Source organism: Carex rostrata, chromosome 35 (assembly GCF_964058835.1).
Source record: "Carex rostrata chromosome 35, lpCarRost1.2, whole genome shotgun sequence".
In the NCBI taxonomy this organism is placed as follows: domain Eukaryota; kingdom Viridiplantae; phylum Streptophyta; class Magnoliopsida; order Poales; family Cyperaceae; genus Carex; species Carex rostrata.
The window spans coordinates 239,676-263,285 of NC_135952.1; the positions used below are offsets into that span (position 1 = coordinate 239,676).

General features: G+C 36.1%; 2 protein-coding genes across 4 annotated transcripts; one reads left to right on the forward strand and one right to left on the reverse strand.

The window, feature by feature from the left end:
* Positions 1-762: 762 nt before the first annotated feature.
* Positions 763-6,056, reverse strand: LOC144549273 (uncharacterized). Of its 2 annotated transcripts, none has more exons than XM_078297995.1 (5): positions 5,933-6,056; positions 4,826-5,147; positions 3,770-4,262; positions 2,160-3,087; positions 763-1,586 (listed from the first exon to the last, which is right to left on the reverse strand). In XM_078297995.1, exons 2-5 carry the CDS (start codon positions 5,134-5,136, stop codon positions 1,162-1,164), a joined length of 2,157 nt encoding a protein of 718 aa, XP_078154121.1. In that variant the 5' UTR covers positions 5,137-5,147; positions 5,933-6,056; the 3' UTR covers positions 763-1,161. The 2 variants fall into 2 exon arrangements, with proteins under 2 accessions (XP_078154121.1, XP_078154122.1); XM_078297996.1 differs by having other exon boundaries at positions 4,826-5,150; positions 5,933-6,025.
* Positions 6,057-12,267: 6,211 nt separating this feature from the next.
* On the forward strand, positions 12,268-22,392 carry MBD9 (methyl-CPG-binding domain 9). 2 transcript variants are annotated; one of them, XM_078298118.1, is made up of 12 exons: positions 12,268-12,894; positions 13,445-13,575; positions 13,802-14,136; positions 14,568-15,611; positions 16,152-16,793; positions 17,071-17,373; positions 17,779-18,126; positions 18,446-18,544; positions 18,644-19,063; positions 19,741-21,120; positions 21,305-21,520; positions 21,943-22,392. In XM_078298118.1, exons 1-12 carry the CDS (start codon positions 12,365-12,367, stop codon positions 22,201-22,203), a joined length of 5,709 nt encoding a protein of 1,902 aa, XP_078154244.1. In that variant the 5' UTR covers positions 12,268-12,364; the 3' UTR covers positions 22,204-22,392. The 2 variants fall into 2 exon arrangements, with proteins under 2 accessions (XP_078154244.1, XP_078154245.1); XM_078298119.1 differs by having other exon boundaries at positions 14,571-15,611.
* Positions 22,393-23,610: the final 1,218 nt, after the last annotated feature.

Here is a 23,610-nt window from a genome sequence, read left to right on the forward strand (position 1 = left end):
GAAATTCTAAAAGATATTTTTATTAATTCCACAGAGTTCACGGTGAATAAGGAAAAAAATAAAAACCCAACATGAAGAGAGTAATTTTAATCAAGGTTTAACCATAATTGTTTTTAAAGATGACCATTGTTAAATTCATGATTATAACCTTACTTCCAAATACGAAAAACTGCAACAGTTATGGCACGTCAGAAATATTGAATTTGATTTTTAGAAGGAAATATGAAAAAGATATATCACTTGATAATTATTTATTTCAACAATTTGACAATCTTTAAAGATAAAATTTAAAATTGAAATCTAACATGACACACGTGATCTATTATTCACATATTATATCTATTAAAAATGATGAAATTTGTGTATATTTCAATGTACATAACAGTGTTGTAAAAATCGTCCGTTTAGGCCGATTAATCGTTGACGATAATCAAACTGTTATGAATTTTTCCGATTAATCACTTGGCGATACTTTGTCCGTCCGATAAACGCATACTGTTATTTACAACACTGGTACATAAGGTGACTTAAAATTTTAATGTTTTAAAATTATCAATCCTCCTAGATGCAATGTGAAACAAAATTTAATTTACATGAAATTTTAATTATTAGATTGCCTATGTATCTAATAACACACACACACATATTTAAATACATTTTAAAGCTGTCAAAATAGTCATTTTCAAGTACCCTTCCCAAAAACAAAAACAAAAACAAAAACAAAAAAAATCATGAAGATTTGGGGGAAAAAAGGGTGAAATCAAGCCTATTAAATTCAGTCATCAACTTCAAACAAACCCGAAAGAAAATTTCACACGTGTGAAAACTTTACACAAAAAAAAAACAAACATCCCCTTCCTGCTCTCATATCTAACCAATCATGAAATCCAAAGGTAATTCAAGGAAATGTTGTTATTCGACCAATGGTGAAGCACTATCTCTTATACTAAGTGGCCCCGCAAATTATATTCAAACATGAGCACAAATGGCACCGAAGTACACCTACCAATGGCAAAGAAACACTTGGATGGAAAAACACATACTAAATAAAATACATCTATCAACTACCATACAATACCGATCCATTCCATTAAAAATCCAGACAACCCTACGAGAAGTTAACACGACAAACACTGAACAAATATAAGCATCATTACCTAATTAAATATCCATCTGAACAGGCATCTTGCAAGTCGCCTTGTTGTGCCCGTATACCTTACACTTGCTGCACCGATTCGACCGCTTGATTGAAATCCTAGGATCTGCCGGCTTCTCCTTCGGCCTTCCTGCCATACGGCGCGTGCGTGAGGGGGGAGTGACGGAAGCGCTAATCAGTTCATTGTTGCATGCAATAGGCTGGCCCACGTCAGGTATAGGGTTGATAGAGGAAGAGTAGGCGAGGCGGTAACACTCAGTAGTGAAGTACTTTGTGCAATAGTCGTAGACGCACCGATCGGTCCGCTCAAATACAGCAAGAGCGTGCATGCATGGGAGACCGTCAACTTGCCAACGTCGGCAGCTGCATTCCCATGTTTCCGCATTCACCACATTGTTTACTGAGTCGTCACGAACCTCAAATACATCACCTGTATGTATGTATGTGTGTAGGAGTAACCCATTAAGTTTCTATATTGAAAGGTGTGTGAGGCTATGGTACTATACATAGCGCACTTTGGTCCGTACTATGACTGCATATTTCCCTTTTCAAAGTCCACAGAGTCGATCCGAATCACTCAACATGATCCCCATTTGGAAACGTGCTTGGAGGCCAAATTTTTCATTTTTTAGGAATTTTTTTACTAGTTTTTTAGATAGATAGAAAATCACTACTTTTGGATGATCCAGAATCATTATCAAGTGATTTTGTACCTATTTAAAAAACAGTAAAAAAATTTCCAAAATTTGGCAACCAAATATTTTCATATGATAATCATGATGAACGGTTCGGATCGACTATTTAAACTTTGAAAATGAAGATATTGATCCATTGTACGGAGCAAAGTGTGCTATGCATAGTACCATAGCCTCACTTGTGTTCACTGTTCACCACGTAAAGAAGCGACCTTTTTCTCTCCATGTGTTGATTCATATTCCAATTATGGAATCCAGAATACACCCTTTGTGGAAAAATTAAAGCATGAGAAATATGGAAAAAAAACCTGCAGAGCAAACAACATCAAGAGTGCGGGCCCGATTCGTGCGCTCCTGCACCTTACGGTTGGCCGAAGGCGTAAGTGGCTCAGTCCATCCATTTGACGTCTCTCTTCGAGTATACATCATCTCCATAATCTTGCACCGTACCATATCCACCATCTGTACCACTGACAGCTCGTACCGGGTTGAGACCCAATCAGTAAACGTCTCAACTGCATTCGACGAATACTGCCCGTATCGCAAACCCTTAAAATACGCATCTGACCACCTCTCCGGTTTGGTATCCATAAGCCACTCATAAACATCCTCAGACTGTTCTTTGATATTATCTAAGCACTGGTTGAATTCCTCCGTTTTGAGAGCGTAAATAGCGAGTCGGAGATTGTCAACCATGTTATTTTTCACCTCTTGGGTCCACTCGTCATCCAGCTGAGCAGTAAAATCTTCGATCAACTGATTAACACAATACCCAGGATACCCATACTCTTCAAAGACAAGTGTGATCTCATCCAATAACCCGTTTTGTCCATTACAAACAAAAGTGATGGGACGTGACAAGGTAAGAGTCGATTTTAACTGCTCAAGAAACCAGTGCCAGTTATCCTGCGTATCAGTCTCAACCACAGAGAATCCCACAGGAAAAATTTCCCCTTCTCCATCAACTGCTGTTGCAACTAGCATTCGCCAGTGACGGGTGGATTTAGAAGTTATAGCATCGAGAAATAGCAGGGGACGGCACCCGTGCTCAAAACCATCAAGCGAGGCACGGAATGCTACAAAGAAACGACATTTTGACCCCTCAGGTGAGTCCATTGTTGCAATACTGCCTGGATTTGTTTCGCTGATTCGGCTGATGAACCAGGGAAGCTGGCCTGACGCCTCTTCAAGCGAGTTGTAGAGTTCCTTTTTTGCTATGAACTTGCCACGCCATGCCTGGATTCAAACATTGATTTTAGTGTGGAAAAAAAAAAAAGCCGTACCATTTACTGACCACAGGCTAGCTTCTAGTTTTCAATTTATTTTTAATTGGCCATTTTAATTCCAACAGGGATATCATAAACTGAGTAAATTTATTTCAACTTCACTAAACAATCACCATTTGAGTGATCAGGTTCAATATCAGAAGCTTCCGGGCACCAGAAATAAAGATACCTAAGCGGTCAGCTCCCAAATATTATCCTTTTAATTGTTAACAAGTAATGTTAACTCGCTGCATCTTGTTAGAATTTTGATGGTTTAGACAGTTTTTCCTTATATATCTTCTTCTCTTTTAAAAGAAAGATATATGAACCCTCGGAAGAAACCTCACTAAAACATATAAAAACAGGAAAACTATACTCCTATATCCCAATGTATCCCTTGTAGAACTCAAACATCAAAATAAAACCATCAACAATTAAATTTCTTTTTAAGTGTGTATGACCTAGAGTTAAGCTCCTACCCCGTTTTACAGAATACATTGGAGAGAGGCATTTTTGGGCCATCTGATCGTTAGTGGACTCCCAAGATTTATCTGGGACTTACCAATGCATCCCGTTCAATTTCGGGGAAACTAGGCCCATGATCTAAAACTTCGATAACAAAAAGAAAACAGAGAGATCTCCATTTCCCTTGCCTGTGAGTAATTGAGACTCAGCCCGTACTCTTTTTCCAGATCACTCGCGATATCTTTTGGCTTATAATTTGGGGAGTCACGCAGCTTCTCCTTGATCACACTCGCAACCCAGCGTTGGGATGCAAGGCGGTGGCCCCGCTTCATCTCCTTGCCACAAGTGTGTTCATCAGATATTTTCTTAATCATGAACTCTTTCTTCGCTGGAGACTTTGACGCATGAATACGCCATGGGCAATCCTCGGCTGTGCACTCAGCTGTGACACGAGTTGTATCATTCTTCACAAATTTGTATGTGAATTTGTTGGCCACGGCATATTTATGGAGCGTGTCGCGAAATGCCTTTGGGCTTTCAAATACTTGGCCCACGCCAGTGATTAGATTGGCCCAGTCAGCAGATACTCTCCGTCTCTTCGAACTGCCATCAACAGTGGCAAGCGTTGTAGTGGTAACATCAGTGGTAGTGTCAGAGTCAGCTACCACACTCCTAATTATCCTGAAAAGAGCAGCAAAATTAAGGCATGTAAGAACTCCACAGGGGCGGAACTGGAAAATTGGGTTTGGGGGGGGGGGGGCGTAAACTTAAAATACATAATATGCGAAAATACAAAATGTGTGGTCACTGGGATTCGAACCCAAGTCTCCGCAACCACTAGGCTACAAGCACACATTTAGCATTTCATGAGAGGGACTAAACTATATAAAAACTAAGAAAAATGAATATTCAATTAAATTTCAATATGCATGATTAAAAAAATTTAAATCATGGCAGCCACTAAGCACCCCCAGAGCTATACGTAGATCTGCCCCTGAAAATCCAGTCATATTAAGTTTAAAAAATAACAGTGTTTTCAGCAAGAAAAGGCATATTGATGTAATCATGTCACATTTATATACAAAAATTAAACAGCTATCATAATGCAAATGCAATTAAACTCTTCGAATATGATAACATCAATTGTACATTCCAAAAACACTTACCGGAAACAAACAAATTAATACCGGTACATACTATCTCAAATTTAATTCTTATATTGACCCAAAAAGAATAATGCATACCTGTTTTCGGCCTTCTTCAAAACAAAGATGTCGGTGGTATCTGAGTTAGAATGAAAATCCACCATGCGCTTGAGATCTTTATCGTTAGAGACAGTAATAGGCGTCTTCTTATTGTTCGGTAGGAAATACTTGATAGAATATGCCTCCATATTGCAACTAAACATCCCCGATATCTCATTTCGTAGATCATCAAGAGTCATATCTCTTTCTATGTCCACTGCATGCGCCTCCCCGCCTGAGTAGGTTAAGGTCCCGTCTTTGTTTTGTATAAACTCCCCGCCCATCTGGCAAATAGCCAGTATCTTTGACATTTCGGCACAAGCTACTACCACCGCAAAATAATAACAAAGATAAAATAGATAGCTCTTGGTCAGTGCTATTATAGAGGTTTCCTAGATTGTTAAACATCAAGTTTTTACTATAAAATTGGTATACTGGTAAGCATTTGGTACAATCCGCAAGTATATATACCCGACACCGAAAAACCACCATAACATATTCTCATCATAGATTGAAGTACACGATAAAGAAATAACTTTTGGTTACGCCTGGAATTCAAAAACCGTGAGCCTACCTTCTAGTCTGTGGGTCCCATATTTCAGTGAAATAAGGTAGAGAATAAACGGCTCGTTCCAGGTGCAACCAGTTTTCAAATATATCTTACAAAGAATCAATGTTTGCTCATAAACCCTTCCAGTTTAGCATATTAATAGATTGTATCAGAAATCATATGTACATAATATAGATATCAATTTCATGCACCAAGTGGAAAACCCAGCATTTTTATCAGACTGGCTGAGGTTATTTGCTCAATGGAATGAACTAAAAATGCTGTTCATAGCTTCAATTTAAGCAGCAAATATTAACCAACTGAAGCATGCAATTAGAGAGAACAGTGTAAGCATAAAAATGTACTAATAGTAGACAATTACTCAGTACACAGTGAAAATTCCAAAGTTCACTTCTTTAATTTGGAATTGATAAAGGGGTTTACCAAACCAAAAGGGATCGCCTAAGCTTCTGGTGACTAAAAACCCTAGAGGAAGAAGTCATAGAGAGAGAGCCGTTGATTGACAGTGAGAGATAGAGGGAGAAAGAGAGAGGTACCTTGGTCGGAGATGACACCGGGGAGAAGAAAGGATCTAGGGCTTCAAGTTTAAAAACAAATAAAATAAAATAAAATTTGCGGCTAGAGATAAGGACTAAGGAGGAAGACGGAAATAACTAGAAAAGTCGCCCAATAAAAAAATAACTTTTGGTTACGCCTGGAGTTCAAAAACCGTGACCCTGCCTTCTAGTGTGTGGGTCCCGTATTTCAGTGAAATAAAGTAGAGAATAAGCGATTCGCTCCAGGTGCAACCAGTTTTCAAATATATCTTACAAGGAATCAATGTTTGCTCATATACCCTTCCAGTTTAGCATATTAATAGATTGTAGTAGAAATCATTTAATACATAATTTAGATATCAATTTCATGCACCATAATTATTTTTTCCCGTAAATACTTTTGTATTTTAAAAAAATATTTTATTTTTTCAATGGGCTTTTCATTTACTTTCAATAAAAATATAGAATCAATTTATGTACGGTAACTATATTTTCTTCTTATATCTATTACAATTATAAATATAGAGATGAGCTACGGTGAGTTGTGAAGTAAAACGCGTTTTTACTTCACGCTGTATTTTTATTTTGAAAGTTCAAACGACCGATCCGAACCATTAGATGTTTAATCCATATTGAAATGTGCTTGGAGACCAAATTTTACATTTTTTGAAAAAAAATTTAATATTTATTAAGCATTTTTGAAAATTGCTATTTTGCTGTGAACAGTAAAAAACAGTAAAATTTTCTGGACCATCAGATCAGCGACTTTCAAAATTGCTTAATAAATAGTAAAAAAAAATTTCAAAAAATGTAAAATTTGGTCTCCAAGCACATTTCAATATGGAGAACAAGATGAACGGTTCAAATCGACGTTTTGAACTTTAAAATCGCAAAATATGAGCGTGAAGTAAAATAGTTGCTTTATTTCGCAACTCACCGTAGCCCATCTCTATAAATATATACCATAAAATACGTCATTTCAATTTATTTATTTTTGGGGTTTTCATATATAAAATAAAAAAATTATATAAAAAAATGATACTATTGATATTCCATACAAAATATTACGTGCAGAGATTTGTATAAAAACTTATTCATAATTATTTTAGTATAACTGATGTTTTTATACATCTAAATTTATTTATCCGTACTCAAGTAGTAAATGTTAAATTCAGCGATAAAGAAAATATTAACCGCGCAAAAAAATACTGAAGTGATACATAGAGATTACATAGAGATATAAAGAACTTCGTAGAGATTACATAGAGATATTATAATAGAGAAAAGGTATCATCCCCCCACCTTCAGTCCCCCGATAATCCCCGCCGACTTTTTCACGCCGTTTCAATATTTTTAACGGTCCATCTCAAACTGCTTATTTAAAGCTTTTCCAATTCCTCTCTGTTCACTTTCACCTCTCAAAATTTAATTGCCAAATAAGAACGGAATCGTTTGTCCTTTTTACTTTTTTATATTAAAATAATATAAAGTTTATGGTTTGAGATGTTGAATCAATATTTTAACATAAAATTTCATCATGACATTTTGTTTTTTTCACAGAACTGTTAACTTATTTGAAAGGTTGAGAAGTTTTTATGTTTACAGAATTTGTTGACAGAAATGAGAAGTTTTTATGTTGACAGAATTTGTTGAATTAGTTTATAGGATTTAGTATTGATGTTTACAGAATTAGTTGAATTAGTTTACAGGATTTAGTATTGATGTTTACAGTATTGATGTTTACAGAATTGAAAGTTTTATGTTTACAGGATTTGTTAAATTAGTTTACAGGATTTAGTATTGATGTTTACAGAATTAGTTGAATTAGTTTTATGTTTACAGGATTTCTGTTTACAAAGTTTTAATGTAGTCATTGTTAGTTTTTAGTTTTGAAAAGCTGTTTATAGGATTACATAGTTTTGTTTACAGGATTACTTTGTCATAGTTATAGGATTACAACGTTTTGTTTACAGGATTACTTTGATATAGTTACAGTATTGGGTTACTATTGTGATTATAGTTTGAACACTTGCAGAATAATTTTTAAAGAGTATGCAAGTAGTGATTTGTATGATGTAAAATTGTTGTAATTTTTTTTTCTTTCAGTGTTATGTTGTATATGTTTCCAAAAATGTTGAAAGAATTTGAATTGCTAATAGAATAATTCATATATGTTTACAAACTTTATTGATAATGTTTATAGAATTTTTACTATTTTACATTATCTTGTTTAAGTTATCAATTTTTTTGTAGAAACGTAAATTTAATTTAATTTATTTTACTTTAAAAAAAAATTATTTTGAAATATGAAATTTATTATAATATTTTTTTATAATATTTTTCTTAATTTTTTAATTCACATAAATTGTTCACTAATATTTACAGAAGTATCTAAAATAAAAGAAAATTAGAAAATGGATGCAACATACAAACTGTTAAACGGACACCTTCTAGAAGGTGTGGAAAAAAATTATAAAATCTGGTCCCGGTTATAACTTCTAGAAGGTGGTCCCCATATAACTGCTAACTGTACTTTGATTGTACTTTCTTAGTTTGACCACGCAATTTGGACTGATTTCACGCATTTTGCTTTGGACGCACGCGGTTTCATATGTGCAGCATCAATTGCAGTTGTTTACAGAATTATTTGCATAACATTACCGAATCTGATAGACTTGTTTACAGGATTAGTGTTAAAAGTCCGGGGATTTTTTGGGGACTGAGGTCCGGGGACTATTAGTGATCGAATTTACCTCTAGTGCATTATCTGAAAAGGAAATCTTTTGACTGTTTTTCTTAACTCGGTACGAATCTCAAAGCCCAATAATATTATTCCTACGCTTAGTCTGAATCTCAAATCGGCTGAGAATAAATCTTAAATCATAAAGTGATGGAAATCTTTTACGGCTGTGTTTTTTTTTAAATTAGCAAAATATATTTGTGCTCAAAATAATTTTACAATTATCACATATTATCAAAATTTTGTCTTGTCTTGTCTTATTTTTTGGCTCTCTCTGATCTGAAATTTTTAAATATACCATAATCCCAAAAAAGATAAACCAAACTACCACGTTTCTTGAAAATTTCGAATTTTGACATGACCGCATCTAGGGGATGCGGCCACCCTTTTTTTTATTTTTTTGTTCTTCTCATGCAGCAGTTCAATCTGAACGAAAAAAAGGGTGGCCACATTCCCTAGATGCGGCCGTGTCAAAATTCAAATTTTTCAAAAATCGTGATTGTCTGATTTATCTTTTTTTGAAGTACGGTATATTTAAAAATTTCGGCTCTCTGATTAAAGACGATTTGTGTCGTTGTTTGCTAACTATTAGCGATTTTTTTTTTGTCCCCGTCTTTTTAAAGATGAAAAAAGAAACAAACTTATTTAAAATGCTTATATTTAACTGAAAATAATTTATGATAAAACAAGAGAAAGGGAGGGGAAAGGGAGGAGAGAATAAGGCCTGTAAGGACAATTTGTAAAAGATTTAAAAATGAATAATTTTATAAAAAAAAACAATTTTTTTTGTTGCTTTTATGACTTGAAGATATTATATTTAAAAAATTTCATCCCCAATTACTTCGATCAATCAGCCCTGTTTCCTCGATCCTATAAAAAATATAATCCACCTCCCTTCCAAATTTTTTTTATTTTTAGAAATAAAAAATTCAAATTATTAGAAACAAGATGATTGGTTTTTCCATCAAATGGATGACACGGCTGGGAGAGCGGGAACAACGTGCCTGGAATAGCGAGATAGCGAGATGGAGAGAAGAAATGTAGGATCAGAAGGAAAAAGAGCTAACGGAGGAGCCTTTTCAATTTTCCGTTTCATCAAATTGTTCATCACAGTGCGGATCTCAAAGCAAATTGAATGACTAAATTTACGTGTGAGTAGAAAATTCCTGTCCATAAAGAAGCAGGAGATTCGGTTCTGTACATTGTGTGATTGTTGATGTGATACTTGTAAAAATTAATTGAACTAAATCATTAGATCAATTCCATTAATTAGTTTGCTCTTGCTGGAATCCAACAACCATCTATATGAAAAAAACAATTAATCTTGTTTTTGATAATTTAATTTTTTAATTTCTATAAAAAGTAATTGCTTTCCTTCGATCTTTCCAATAGACAGACTATGCGCTATGCTCCTATCCCCAGTTGACTCCTTTTTTTTTTTTAAACTATTCTTCATTAAAATGTTAATAATATTATTGACAACTCTTGTTATTGGGAAATTTTGGAACCGGTTCATATGAGACAATGGGTTAATCAATTGAGGGATTAAAAAATGTGACATTTAAGAAAGAAATGTGAGAAGAATCAGTTTTTAGCAAGGTTCTAAATAGCGTTTATTGCGTTATAGCGGAAAGCCTACAAAAAAAGCTATAGCAAAAGCTATGCTACATAGCGTTTTTTTATTTTTATAAAAATTATATCATATATTTGTACTAAATATCAACATTATCTAAGTTTCATAGAATAATAAATAACATCAAATTGATCAAAAAATTTATAATATTCATATTGAACCAATACAAAGTCCAAATTGCGACTCAAAATATCTATAGTAATAGTGTAATACTAATATCATAAACTATCGACCTTTTTCTATTCAAAATATATTCAGCATCATGACATAATATATCTTTTTTCTATTTAAATTTCAAAATAACCTAGATATCATGGCATAATTAACTATCTTAATCTATTCAAAATATTCAAACTACCATATAGTAAGTATCATTTTGTTACTTCAAGAAATATCTTAATATATTCAATCTGAGCCTTTATTTGAAACCCATATAAATTGTTGCATAGTGCGCTATAGCTTCCTTATTTGATTTTGTTTGATGGATCTCTCATTTAATAATTAATATAAAGCTTAGTACGTTAATTGCAAATAAAAAATTACGGTTAAAATCCAATCTGAGCATTTATTTAAAGTACATATAAATTGAAAAAAAAGCAACTCATGTTGCATAGCGCGCGCTATTTGCGCTACATGCTATTTGCTATAGCGGACCTCTGTTACCGCTATAGCTTCCGTAACTCAAATAGCGTGTTTTGATGCCACAGCTTAGCGTTTAGGGTTCAAAAACGCTATGGCGCGCTATTTAAAACACTGGTTTTTAGTACAGTGGCAAAGGTATATGGCTCTTCTACACGACTCTTATGTAGAAAGTCATGGATTTAAAATCTATAAAATGAAAAAGAATTCTATAATATAATTTTGTTTTTTTGAAGAAAACTAATAGAATAGAGCTTTATCTTTCATTTAAAAAAAAAAGAAAAAAAAAATGAGAAACGACTTTTCAGATGTACCTGCCAAATTTGTCATGCTAAATCCATGCATTCACTGAATTCATATCATCTTAAGGTACCTCATTTTTTAAGTTTGAATCCGTTCAGTTGTTTATGTACTAGCACAAATTTTAGAAAGGCCTTAAAAGGGTTTAGGGTTAAATGTGAGAATTGAAATCATATTAATATATTACAATAACATTAATTATTAAATTCTTACAATGAATTGAATAAGATTCAAATACATTTAATAAATAAATAAAATTAATTATTTTCAAAATTTATATGTGAATTAAATAAATAATTAAATATATTTTCTAAATAAATTCATTCATATAAATTGGGATGGTAGTGTGAGATGATTCCAACTACCACGGTATCGGTGGTATCTGTCATAAATTCCAAAACTACAAATAATGAATTCAAACTATAACGGATCTTGTTTATGAAGTGATACATTACATGTAAAATGTAATATTTTTTGAATTATTTTAGTACTAAATCAAGTGGTAAAAAAATAATGAAAAATAAATTTAAATTTTTTTCACATTTTAACTGCTTAATTTGATAATAAATAAGTTTGAAAAATTATAAATTTTATACGTAGCGCCACTCGCAAAATACACTAATTTGAGCTGTTTCAATTTATCATTTAAAATACACTAATTTTCTAATTTTAAAGTTGACGGTATTTTGACTGGAAAGTTCATTGACAACCTTTGTATTAGAAAAGGAAAGTCATGAAATTATTACTTGACCTTTTAGGGGCCATTTGGTAAATTTCCTTCGCGGTGGCGCAAAACCCCAATCTCTCCACGGACCATGGCACTATCCCCTAATTCACATCACCTAACGTAACTCAAATTTTGTGTTTAAATCCGAACCGTCCAATCTTCTTTCTCACAAAACCCGTGCATTCCACCTCGAACCTTATTCGCCCTCGACGGTCCAGATCTAAACTCAAAGTTCGAGTTACTTTAGAGGATCCGTATTCCCCCTGAATTCCCCTTCCCTCGTTCTCTCGAAACTCGAAAGAGAGAGACAGGAACTTAAGCGCACTAAATCCACTAACCTTACCACAATACCACCTCACTCCTTACTACATGCTACAGTACTAAGAATGCACCATGGATTCCGAACCTGAGCCTAAGCGACCTCTGCAACTCGTGATCGATCTCAACGAAGACCCACCTACGCCACCATGTGAGGTTCCTGCTCCTCCTTCCTCCGATCCGACCGCAAATTCTGACCATGAACCGATGCAATTCCTTCCATACGAGGCATACATGCTTGCGTGTCGGTTCCATGGCGTTGTCACTCCTTCTCGTGGTCTCCCTGCTGAGTTTCCTGGTGAAGCTGGGTTCAATATGCCTCCGTTAGCTTGTGGGTACTGTAATCGGCCTGAGTTGCCTGGTGCTACAATGGTGTGTGATGGATGTGAACGTGGGTTTCACCTTGGTTGTGTTGTGCCTCCTGCTATGTGGCATCAAAGGATTGATGAGTGGGTCTGTCCGGAGTGTCAGTCCGCTGGTGTGCCGGCGAGGAAGTGGAGTCTGGCTGGAGGAGCTAATCCTATGCTGGATATGAATGCGCCACCACCGACTGAGGTCGAGGGAAGTGAGCAACAACAGATTGGAACTCTGTCAAGATACAACAGGTATTTTTCAATCCCTTGCTTGTTTTTTTTTTTGCTGTTAAAAGAAGTGTGGAAGATACCCTTTGGTTGTACAAAATTATAATTTGTATGGCCAAGTAAGGTTGACAGTGACCAAGATAAGTGAGTTGCATACTTGTATTGAGACATAGAAGGTACTTGCTTTGCCTATTACTGTTTCAACTTTCAATTTATTTTCTAAAAAATAATTGAACTTTTTCAGAAACCCATCTCTGTGGAAACTTTCACAGTATATAATAAAGAGTAGTAGTTTTCAAATCAACAGAACCTGTTTCTCATGGCATGTGAAACCAAGGAGCTTCAACGGCTAACTGCTGATGTGTATCAAACCCAATGTATTTCTTGAAAATATAATGATGTGCCCTCGATACTGTATTTTGCATGATTGAGAAGCTTTCTTATAAGGCACATTTTCAGGATTATTCTGGGATTTATAAATAATGTAAATATTTTCAAGAGTACAAGCTGTATAAGCAACCTATATATAATGCAATTTTTTACTAAGTTTGAAACCGATTATCTTTGTTTGCAGACCTAGCACCACCGACTTGTCTCCTTTGAGTGGATTTGCTCCGTCATTGCGACCTTTTTCCATAAATAATCCAGGAATGCTTACTGAGGCTACAAGCAGAGGAAGCTTCTACTTTCAAGGACTACCTCATGGTATTGTTTGTATTACCAGTTTATAGGTGCTACTTAATTTGAAAATCTATTATTATTATTATTATTATTATTATTATTATCATTAGACGGTTCAGTAATTTGGTGTTTCAAATAAAGATTCTTCGAAAAAGGTGAAATTTCTAGAAAAATCACGAAAAGAAACGGCAGTCTAGAAAAATAAGCATTTATGACCATATTTTGACACGTCTATCGGTTACATTTCCAGATGGAAGGCATTTCATGCCCGCATTCAATTCAGGTCCCGGTTCAATGTATCTCCCCATCGAAGCCGATTCTATAAATGATGGTTTGGTCCCTCATAGATCGGCACCAGTTCGAAAGAGAAGGGTTCGCTCAAACATCTTTGCAGCATCTTATTTTGCACAAAACCAAGAGATGTTAAGGGGTGGTGGTACCAGTAGCAGCAGCAGAGCCTTGGGTTTGGAACCATTTATGGATCTAGATGCGATGCAACCACGATTTGCTGATTCTACGGCTCCGATAAGGTTGCCGAGGTATCTGGTTGAAGAGAACGGCCGATATACCCAGATGGATTTCCCTGTGAGTTTCTGTTTTATTTTTGGAATTATTTTATTAGATATCTAGATGAATTTCCATTTTCTCTGTTTTCAAGATCTGCTGTTTAATAGAGAAATAATTTAAGGAAAATTATAGATATAATCGGAGGTTATAAAAACTAAAGAACAAAATTATTGTTATTACATAAATGAGAGAGGCTGGATAATTGCTTTGCAACTTGACCTAAGACTTAAAAGAAGTTATTCCTCAATTTGCATTTGTTTTTAAATGATCGAATAGTCACGGCTTGTATTGGAATGCATGCAACTTTAATTGCTTCGTCTGAAGTCATGAATATACTATAAGGGGTGTTATGTTCGTTTTGGCAAATTGGTTGACCTTGTTTCTTTGTTTTTAATTTAGCAGGGTGTTATTTTCCTATTTGTTGACCTTGTTTTTGATTCTTGATTTAGCAGGCTGGGTTTCCTATCCAATGTGAGGATTATTACCTAATCAATTTGGGAGAGGTTGATTTGCGCATGACCTATCACACCAACTGCGAGATATACCCTGTAGGGTTTACTTCATACTGGCATGACAGAGTAACTGGCTCCCTTTTTGAATTTGAAGTCTTAGATGGGGGAATTAATGGCCCGCTTTTCAGTGTAAGGCGGATGCCATGCTCTTCTTTCCCTCTACCTAATGCATCCACAGTCCTCTTTCCGAACACAGCAAAACCTGCTGATTTCAGCACTGACAAGACCGACAGTGCAGTGAGTTGTATTACTACTGCTCCTGATGGGGAGGAAGATATCATGGCACTGCTGGAGGAACCTTGTCAGTTAGATGAGGATCTTACGGCATGCCTTCAAGGCAATTTGGGAAATGAACAAGAGGCATCCGGTTTGCAACTCAATCTGTTTACTTCCCCTACAGAGAAGGAAGCATCTCGTATTGATCGAATCGGAGAGTTTTTGGTGCAAGGGGAAAGCTTAACTTCGGTTTGGGGCAAGGTTGTTAGCACGATTCTCGATGCATGCTGTGAACTGTACCGGCAATCTGGGTCTATGCAGTTTTGTTGCAACCATGCGAGTGATGGTGTGAAAAACCCAGAGAATATGGGTCACTTAGCTAGGGTTTGCTGTGCTTGTGCTCCTCTAGGTATACCAAAAATTATCCAGAACGAGCAAAAACTGGAGTCGTCCTGTCTGGCAATTAGAGAATGGTTAGATCGCGACAGGGCTGGTTTGAATTTCGAATTTGTGCACGAAGTTATAGAAAACCTTCTCCCAGCCTGTGGCAATTGCACACGTTATCACTTCTTGGGCAAGAGAAGCAACTTCTTGGAAGCACTTACTGTTGCAAGTGAGAATCTTGTTGCAGTACCAAAAAATGGAGCGAAGGGGATGGCTGAAGCGCTTTATTCGTCAAGAAAACGCAACAGGAATGACAAGCCTCCAGGAGGGAAATCTTTTAGTAAAAGACTTCCCGCCAAGTTGGCTGGCGATGTCTTTCAGGTACTATTTTTGTACTTGTTTGATTGGCTTAACACATTTTGGATTCATTTAAATAACTTTTATTGCTTGTTAAAAGGTACCAGTAGAACTGGTAAAAGAGTTTGCTAATTCCAAGGACTGAAAATCAAATAACTTTAATTTTGAAGTACACCCAATCTATGACCAGAACTTAAAAGTAATCAAAAGCAAGCAAAATTTGACTTTAACCTGAAATGAAATCCCCCAAGCCCGGTACTACCCTAGATTTTGAAGAGGCCATTAATCCAAAATTGCCAATTCAACAAACAGCACATTTGCTATCCCCAATTGGTCATTTCGTGATGACATCAATCAATGTATATTGACAATCCATTACGTGCTAGCCAGTACTAATTTTAAGGAGCTCTGTTTCTTGCATGTAAATTATCTGTAATTTATTGACAGAAAACTAGTAATTAACTAAGAAGTAAATTCAAATCCTTTCTAAAATGGTCTCTTTTACTTTATTTTGTAACTATTATGGCAATTCTGATGTACTTATAATTTTTCTTAATTTTGCAGATTTGGGAGTTCATGTACCGATTTAAAGATATTTTAGATCTACAAGGTTTCCCCTCATATGAGGACATCGAAGAAGAGCTAATCAATCCCTGGCCTGAACCCCCCAGAGGCAGCAGAAATCAACTCGAGGTGGTACAATCCAGTACACATGATCAAGCCTCAAAGCCAAGTGGCAATAAAGAGGGTGTGGCAATGTTTGTACCAGTCGAGACCTCATCTACTAGAGAGGCCTCTCAGGTCAAACTAGCATCTAATTCCCTAGGACAGTGTGGTGGTATCTGGTTGGCCACAATCCACACTTCCTTACTTAAGCTCCTACTTAATGAAGTTATATCACGAGCAGTGGTCTTTGTGGACCCCACAGCTGAGGCGAGGGAATCAAGGCCGAGACGTGGGCGGAGAAAGGATGTAGAGAGCTCTGCTAGCAAGGATCCGAAGGTAGATATATTGACCCTTAATGAGCTGACGTGGCCAGAGCTGGCCAGGAGATATGCTCTTGTAGTTGCAAAACTCGGTGGCTGTGTGGATATGTCAGAGATGTCGTGCTCAGATGGTGTAAAGATCTTTCGTGCTTTGCAAGGAGATGGTGGTGTGCTCTTCGGTGCGATATCCGGTGTTACTGGCATTAATGCCGATGCTTTGGTAAGCTAATCCTAGTATCTACTGCATATAAAACATATCTTAAACCATTGAAATGGTGTACCATACAAAGAAATGAATACAATAGAATTCAGAAGATGAAACGAAGAGCATAATCTGGAAATAGTTGGTTCGGTAAGTTCTTATATCATACTGATATCTAGGCTGCACTAGGACTGAAATAGTAGATTTTTCTTTCAGTTGGGTACCTCAGGATGTAGTGTACCAGTACATAGTGTGGGGTACCAGTATCAAATTTAACCAATCTGTTATTTCTCAGCTTCTTGCAGAAGCACAGAGACAGATAATAGACCATGCAAATGAAGCAAAAGTTATTCTGATGGAAAATAAAGATGCTGACGTGGTGGCTTCTCCTGAGCCAGCCATTGCTGATGTTAATATCATTCCAGAGTGGGCCCATCCTCTAGAGAATGTGAGAAAGCTGCCGACCAACGTGGGGACTAGAATCAGAAAGTGCATTTTTGAAGCCCTTGAGAGAAACCCGCCTGATTGGGCTAAGAAGATCCTGGAACATTCCATCAGTAAAGAAGTGTACAAGGGGAATGCTTCAGGCCCCACAAAGGTATTGCCATTTTTAAATACTAAAATTGTCCCTAGGTATCATTGTAAATTATAAAGGTCTTTGTTATCCTGCAAGACATGTGAAGTATTGGATATAATGCAGTTAGCTTTTTGAAAATGGCCCAAGCTAACCCTCATGTGGGCTGAGAGAGAGAGGGGTAGTTTGGACATATTAGTGAAAAGGAGGGGACCCTTGGCTGTTTCCGATATTTTATATTTAGGGTAATTTGGATATATCTTTGTCAATGTTTTACCGGATAGTTTAGATTTTGTAGAACCAAGAAAATATCATGCTTACAGAGCTTATTTTTCTGCTTTTGTTCTATTTCACTTTTATCCATGCTAATTTTATTGGCTTCATTTTAAGAAAATTGATTGAGCAATTTGTTTAACCCTTTTCCCTCAGAAACTTGCCTTAAGTGTGCTAGCTGACGCGTCTGGTGGGACCACACCCCAAAAGCCGCCAGAGAAGAAACCTCAAAAAGAAACCCACACTGTTTCCATCCCTGAGTCAATAACAAAGAAATGTCGAATTGTGTTGCGTCGGGCCCTGACAACCGTTACTGAGAAGCAAAAAAACTTTTGCAATCTTTTGGGTACATCTCTAGTAAACTCTGATGAGGAAGAATTTGAGGGCATCATTGGTTTGCCTGCCATGTTCTCTCGATCCCTTGATTTCCGGACTATTGATATGAGGTTGGCTGCTGGAGCTTACGGTGGGTCCCATGAAGCTTTTCTGGAGGATGTCCGAGAGGTAATTTGCTTCCTTCTCGTGTTATGATGTTGTTCTATGGAGTTTGACATGTTACATTTTTCAGTAAATTGAGTACCATATTGCTGCGACTCGTGTGCATAGAATTTCATAAATTATCACACTTATGTAGTAAACTAGTAATGAATCAACATTTTTCTTTTTAGTTCCTTCAAACTTTTTTGGAGTAATGCTTCAATGCATACCCTCTTCCTCTTGGACAGTGAACTGCCTTTGAACTGTAAAGGATTTTACTGAATAAAAAATGATAGAATTTCAAACACACTGCATCTGACATCTCTACATGTACTGTCTCATACAGGTTCTTCAGAATTTGCGCACAGGACATGCCGATAATTCTAGTGAATTGGAAAAGGTTGAGAAACTGTCCGAGAGCTTTGAATCCTTGTACAAGAATGAGGTAAACTTCCACTTTTTTCACTTCCAGCTTTTCCACAGAAAAACTCCCCCTTTATTGTTCCCTTAAATCTAACACATTCTCTTTCTTCGAGGAGTGCAGGTACTCAGCCTAGTTCAGAAACTCACTACATATCATAAAGGTCTTGAGAACGAGGTTCTAGAAGCATTAGCTGTACTAAATGACCTTCCAAAAGCCCCATGGGATGATGGTTTATGTAAAGTATGCGGTGTAGATAGGGACGATAAGAGTGTACTATTGTGTGACACTTGCGATTCAGAGTACCATATGTACTGTCTAAACCCCCCACTGGCCCGCATACCAGAGGGAAACTGGTACTGCCCCTCTTGTTGCAGGAGCAGAGGGAAGGGGAAAGGGAAGGAGAGACAAGACAATGGTTCAACTGAGAAAATAAGGTTAAAGGTATTTGGTCGCGAGGAGAAGAGTTCTTTTAAGTTGGCCTTGAGTCAGCTTGTATCTACTATGGAACAAAGAGAGTATTGGGAGATGAGTGTAGATGAGGTTAGCTCTTTACTCTTTTATTATTATATTCATTTTTTTATTTTTATTTTTATTTTTTATTGAAACTGCTTCTTGAGAACATCGTAGCACCAGGCATATACCCTTGTAAGACAAGTGCATTATGCCCAACTGAATATAAACTATGGGATATACCCTATACTCTATTTTTAGCTCTCAGATATACCCTATACTCCTAGTTTCTTTAGAAGTACCAGAACTAATTCTCTATTTTGTATAGATAACTAGGGAGGATCAGTTTTAAGTTTTTTTTTTTAATTTAACTGGTTGGGAGGGGACGTGGATTATATACTTATTACTATTGTAGCTATACATGATATTTATAAAATTTTGTGGAGATATGCAACAATGTGTGAATTTTGTTTCTTTGAAGGGTTGCACAAGTAACTTGAGATTTCCTCTAAATTAATTCTTTACTACTTCTGTCTCTTGATGGAGCTTAATCTGTAATCCTTGACTAAAGTCCATGTCTGTACAATCATTTACTTAAAATCAAAGTTAAATGAGAAAGAGGTGGAAGTAATTATGTTGTGTCTGGTTGGTAGAAATCTGGGAATTTTTACAATACTACTTTGTACAACTTGATCAGCATTTTCATCATATAAAACCTTCTGTTGAAAGGTTTGTTTTCTCACACTAGTTTATTATTCTATTCACAGAGAATATTTCTCCTAAAGTTCCTATGTGATGAGCTCCTGAACTCTTTCCTCTTGAGAGAGCACGTTGACCAATGCATCGAGAAATCAATTGACCTCCAACAGAAATTGAGAAGTTTGAGCTCTGAATTGAGAAACCTAAAGGTGAGAGAAGATATCCTTGCAATAAAGGCCTTAAAATCTGATTCTAGACCCAACAATGAACCAAATAATGAAGAATGTATAACCTCTGTTTGTGCTGGAGATGCTAACCAGAGCAACAATGAAGTAGGGGAGGGGGCAACAAATGGAGACTCCATAGATAAATCAACTATAGACAATGAAATGGATACTGTAAAGAATGAGATTTCTACATTGCAAGATTCAATTGTCAATTTGGAGTTGCAGCTTTCGAGAGTTTGCTTGAGAAGGGAATTTCTTGGCAGGGACACATTGGGTCGTTTGTATTGGGTTACGACCCGACCTGGTAAGCGACCTTGGTTGGTAGTAGATGGCACTGCTCCTTTGAAAAAGGAGAATAGGAATGAAAAATCAACTTTTGTAAACAGAAGTGTGCTTCTAGGCCAGTCAGAGTCAGCAGCAGAGGTAGCACCTTTGTTTGTCTTATATGAATCCGAAGAAGAGGTGCATGCACTTGTGAATTGGTTAAAGGATAGTGACCCGAGGGAGAGAGAATTAAAAGAATCTATCTTAACCTTACAAAGGCTAGTCTTTAACAAAGGGTCTTCATCAGACGAACCATTTTTACCTCACGGTAAAATTTTCTCTCCTCAGTTGAAAACTAGGGCCTCGGGGGTACTTGAGAGCCAATTCGGTGCTATTATTGAAGATGAAATAAAAGAACTACCAAAAAGGCCGAAAAAGAAGGGGAAAATGAGTGAAGAGAAATTATTTAGATGCGAGTGCTTGGAACCTATCTGGACTTCCCGGAATCATTGTTTTTCATGTCATAAAACCTTTTCAGTTCAAACTGAATTAGATGCCCATTTAAATGGAAAATGCATGCCGAAAATTAAACCCAAAACCGGGGTTGATGTTGTAAATGAAAGTACAAAAGAGAAGGATGATAGAACTGGTGCCAACATGACACTGAAATGCCCCTTTGATTTTGAAGAGATCTGTAAGAGATTTATCGTGAAAGATTCAATCAAGGAGGATGTGCAACAGATCGGGTTAATCGGGTCGAATGGGGTACCTTCTTTTGTCAATAAGCGTGCCAATTATCTTGACCCGGATAATCTGGTTCTTCTTAACAGAAAAGAAAATTCGGTGGCTGTTGGTACGGTTGAACCCGGTTCGCACTTGTCAGGGAAAAGTAGTCTTTTGACTCCAACTGAGGAGCAATCGGTGGGTAAAAGAGAATCACCATCGGATAATGAAAAGGTAACAAATCATTATTTATTACTGAATCTTGACAAGTCTTATAGACTTGTACCGTTTGGTACTTGGTAATTTTTATGTGGTTCAGATCTGTACTGTTCGGAAGCAATTAGATCCTATTTTTTTCACTTATTTATTTTGTTTCTTTGTTAGTTCCTTTTTTATTAATATCTAAAAACTGTTACAGGTTGTGGGGCCAGCTGATAACAGCCGGTGCACAGTTCCCGAGGCATCACTGAGGTCGGTCAAGGGGAGAAATTCTCAAGTTGTCAGGTTTCTCAAGACGAACTTACTTGACATGGAGGCTGCTCTCCCTGACGAAGCACTAAGGCTGACAAGGTATGACTCAGGAAAAAGATGGGCATGGCGTGCTTTTGTCAAGACAGCTGAGTCCATATATGAGGTATTATCTCCTTTTCCTTTCTTTTGCTTTATTTAGAACTGCGGATTTTTCTAATAGAATATCGAACTGACAGGTTTGGCCCACCTGTCAGGTGAGCTTTTACATATCTCCTATGTACTTGGTTAATATGCCTTGAATAATTTTCAGTCTCCCTCTGTGTTTTTTTTTTTTGGGATTTTTTTTATTTGGTCCATTCTGAACCTTGGTTTGTCGTTTTGATTATTATTGTCGAGACAAGCAAATACAGGTGAAGTTGACATATTATCAGATAAATAATCAGATGGTGCCATGTTCCTCTTCTTGTGTTTACAGGCTACCAAAACAAACTTTAGTAACATCAGATTCATACTTAGATATATTAATGTACAAAAGCGCGATCTTACTTGATCTAACTAACTTCGTAAGCTCATATGTGTTCTTAGATGGTTCAAGCAATCGTTCTACTAGAGGACATGATAAAAACAGAGTACATAAAACCCCAATGGTGGCACTGGTCATCTCTCACTGCTGCGGCCAAGACGCCTTCCATTACTTCCCTTGCTCTTCGGTTGTACACTCTCGATGACTGCCTTGTCTACACCAAGCATGCATCAAATAGTCCTGCCACTGAGTTAACCGACACTGCTGCTCCTAGTGCCATCAAGCCGTCAAACAAAGGCAAGAAGCGCAAGGAGTTAGACTAATAATTTGTTGTGGTCTTGTTGTTTTGCTAGATAGATTTGGTGTAGAGTTTTATAGGTTTAATTTAGAGTATACTGCTGACAATTGACCGAGAGTGTAGTTTTTTCTCTCTCTAGATCTCTCTCTAGCATTGTTGTATGGTTGTATGATTGTAAAATCAATTATAGCAGTTCATTCTATTGCTCTCTTCATTTTTGTTTGTTTCTGTTTCTGGTGGTGGTGCCTATACTATCTTGGTTGCTTGTTTGAAAGTTTGAATTGATACCTAACAGGTAATAATTATTGTGTTTCTTATTTGCATATATGTTGTGGGATTACAGGTCCATTTTTATTTTTATTTTTATTTTTGAGGTATCAAGCAATTGCCTAGACGCCTACTAATAAATTTCATTGAACAAAAGATACTTTTATGACAACAATTTGAAATTTGTGTGGTGTACGTTTTCGATCTGAATCATTTTTTTTATAGTGTGACAGTTGGATTTGTACTCCCAATTAAAAAAGAAAGAAGCTATCAAATCAATAACCCCTCTTTAACCTAATTATCACTACGCGTAAAGAACTCAACCAAACACTGTCAAGGAAAATGCTTTGGAACCCAATTAAGTCTACACAGATGGGACTAACATATGATCCTTTGGATTAGTTTCATACCTACCAGCAGAATTCTTTTTTTATAGAAATATTATAAAAATAATATAGGATAATCGATAGTGCATGGAAATCTGACCTCATAAAAAGAACTGATTTTTTTTTTTTTGGATCCCTTTAGGATTTTCTAAAGAAACAAAACAAAAAAAAAAATTCCGCTTTCTTTGGGACTGTCTAAAGGTATCGAAAATAATTTTTAGTTCCTTTAAATTTCAGCATACCGCTCACCTCATATCACAGAAAATTTCTATTTCTAAAGTAAAGGAACCAAAAAAAAAAATATTTCAGTTCCAAGGATCAAAATCTCAAGCCCATCAATCTATTACTCTATATTATTTTTAAATTTGTATAAATAAAAAATTTCTGCCATACCAGTGGTGTACATTGATAAATCACAGAATATATGTTTTGAATAAGAAGTATATTCCATGATATGGTTGTATCATTAGTGGATCTGAGGTGTCTTGCAAAAGCTCTTTAGCACTATAGAAGCAGTACCGCCACTAATTTGCACTAGGGAAGTACAAATGTACTTATTAAATGGAACTATGGCTTTTATTTTCTAATTTTTTTTTAGAAATTAAAAACTCAATTTGTTAGTGAACATATTGATGCATTTTTTTTTCACTTCAAAATAATAAGGATCGAATCATTAATTCGGTCCAGAATAGGGTAGACCGAATCAATGATTCAATCGCTCATTAATCACACATGCATATCACTGACAACAATGATCGTGAAAAAATGGAGGATGGCAG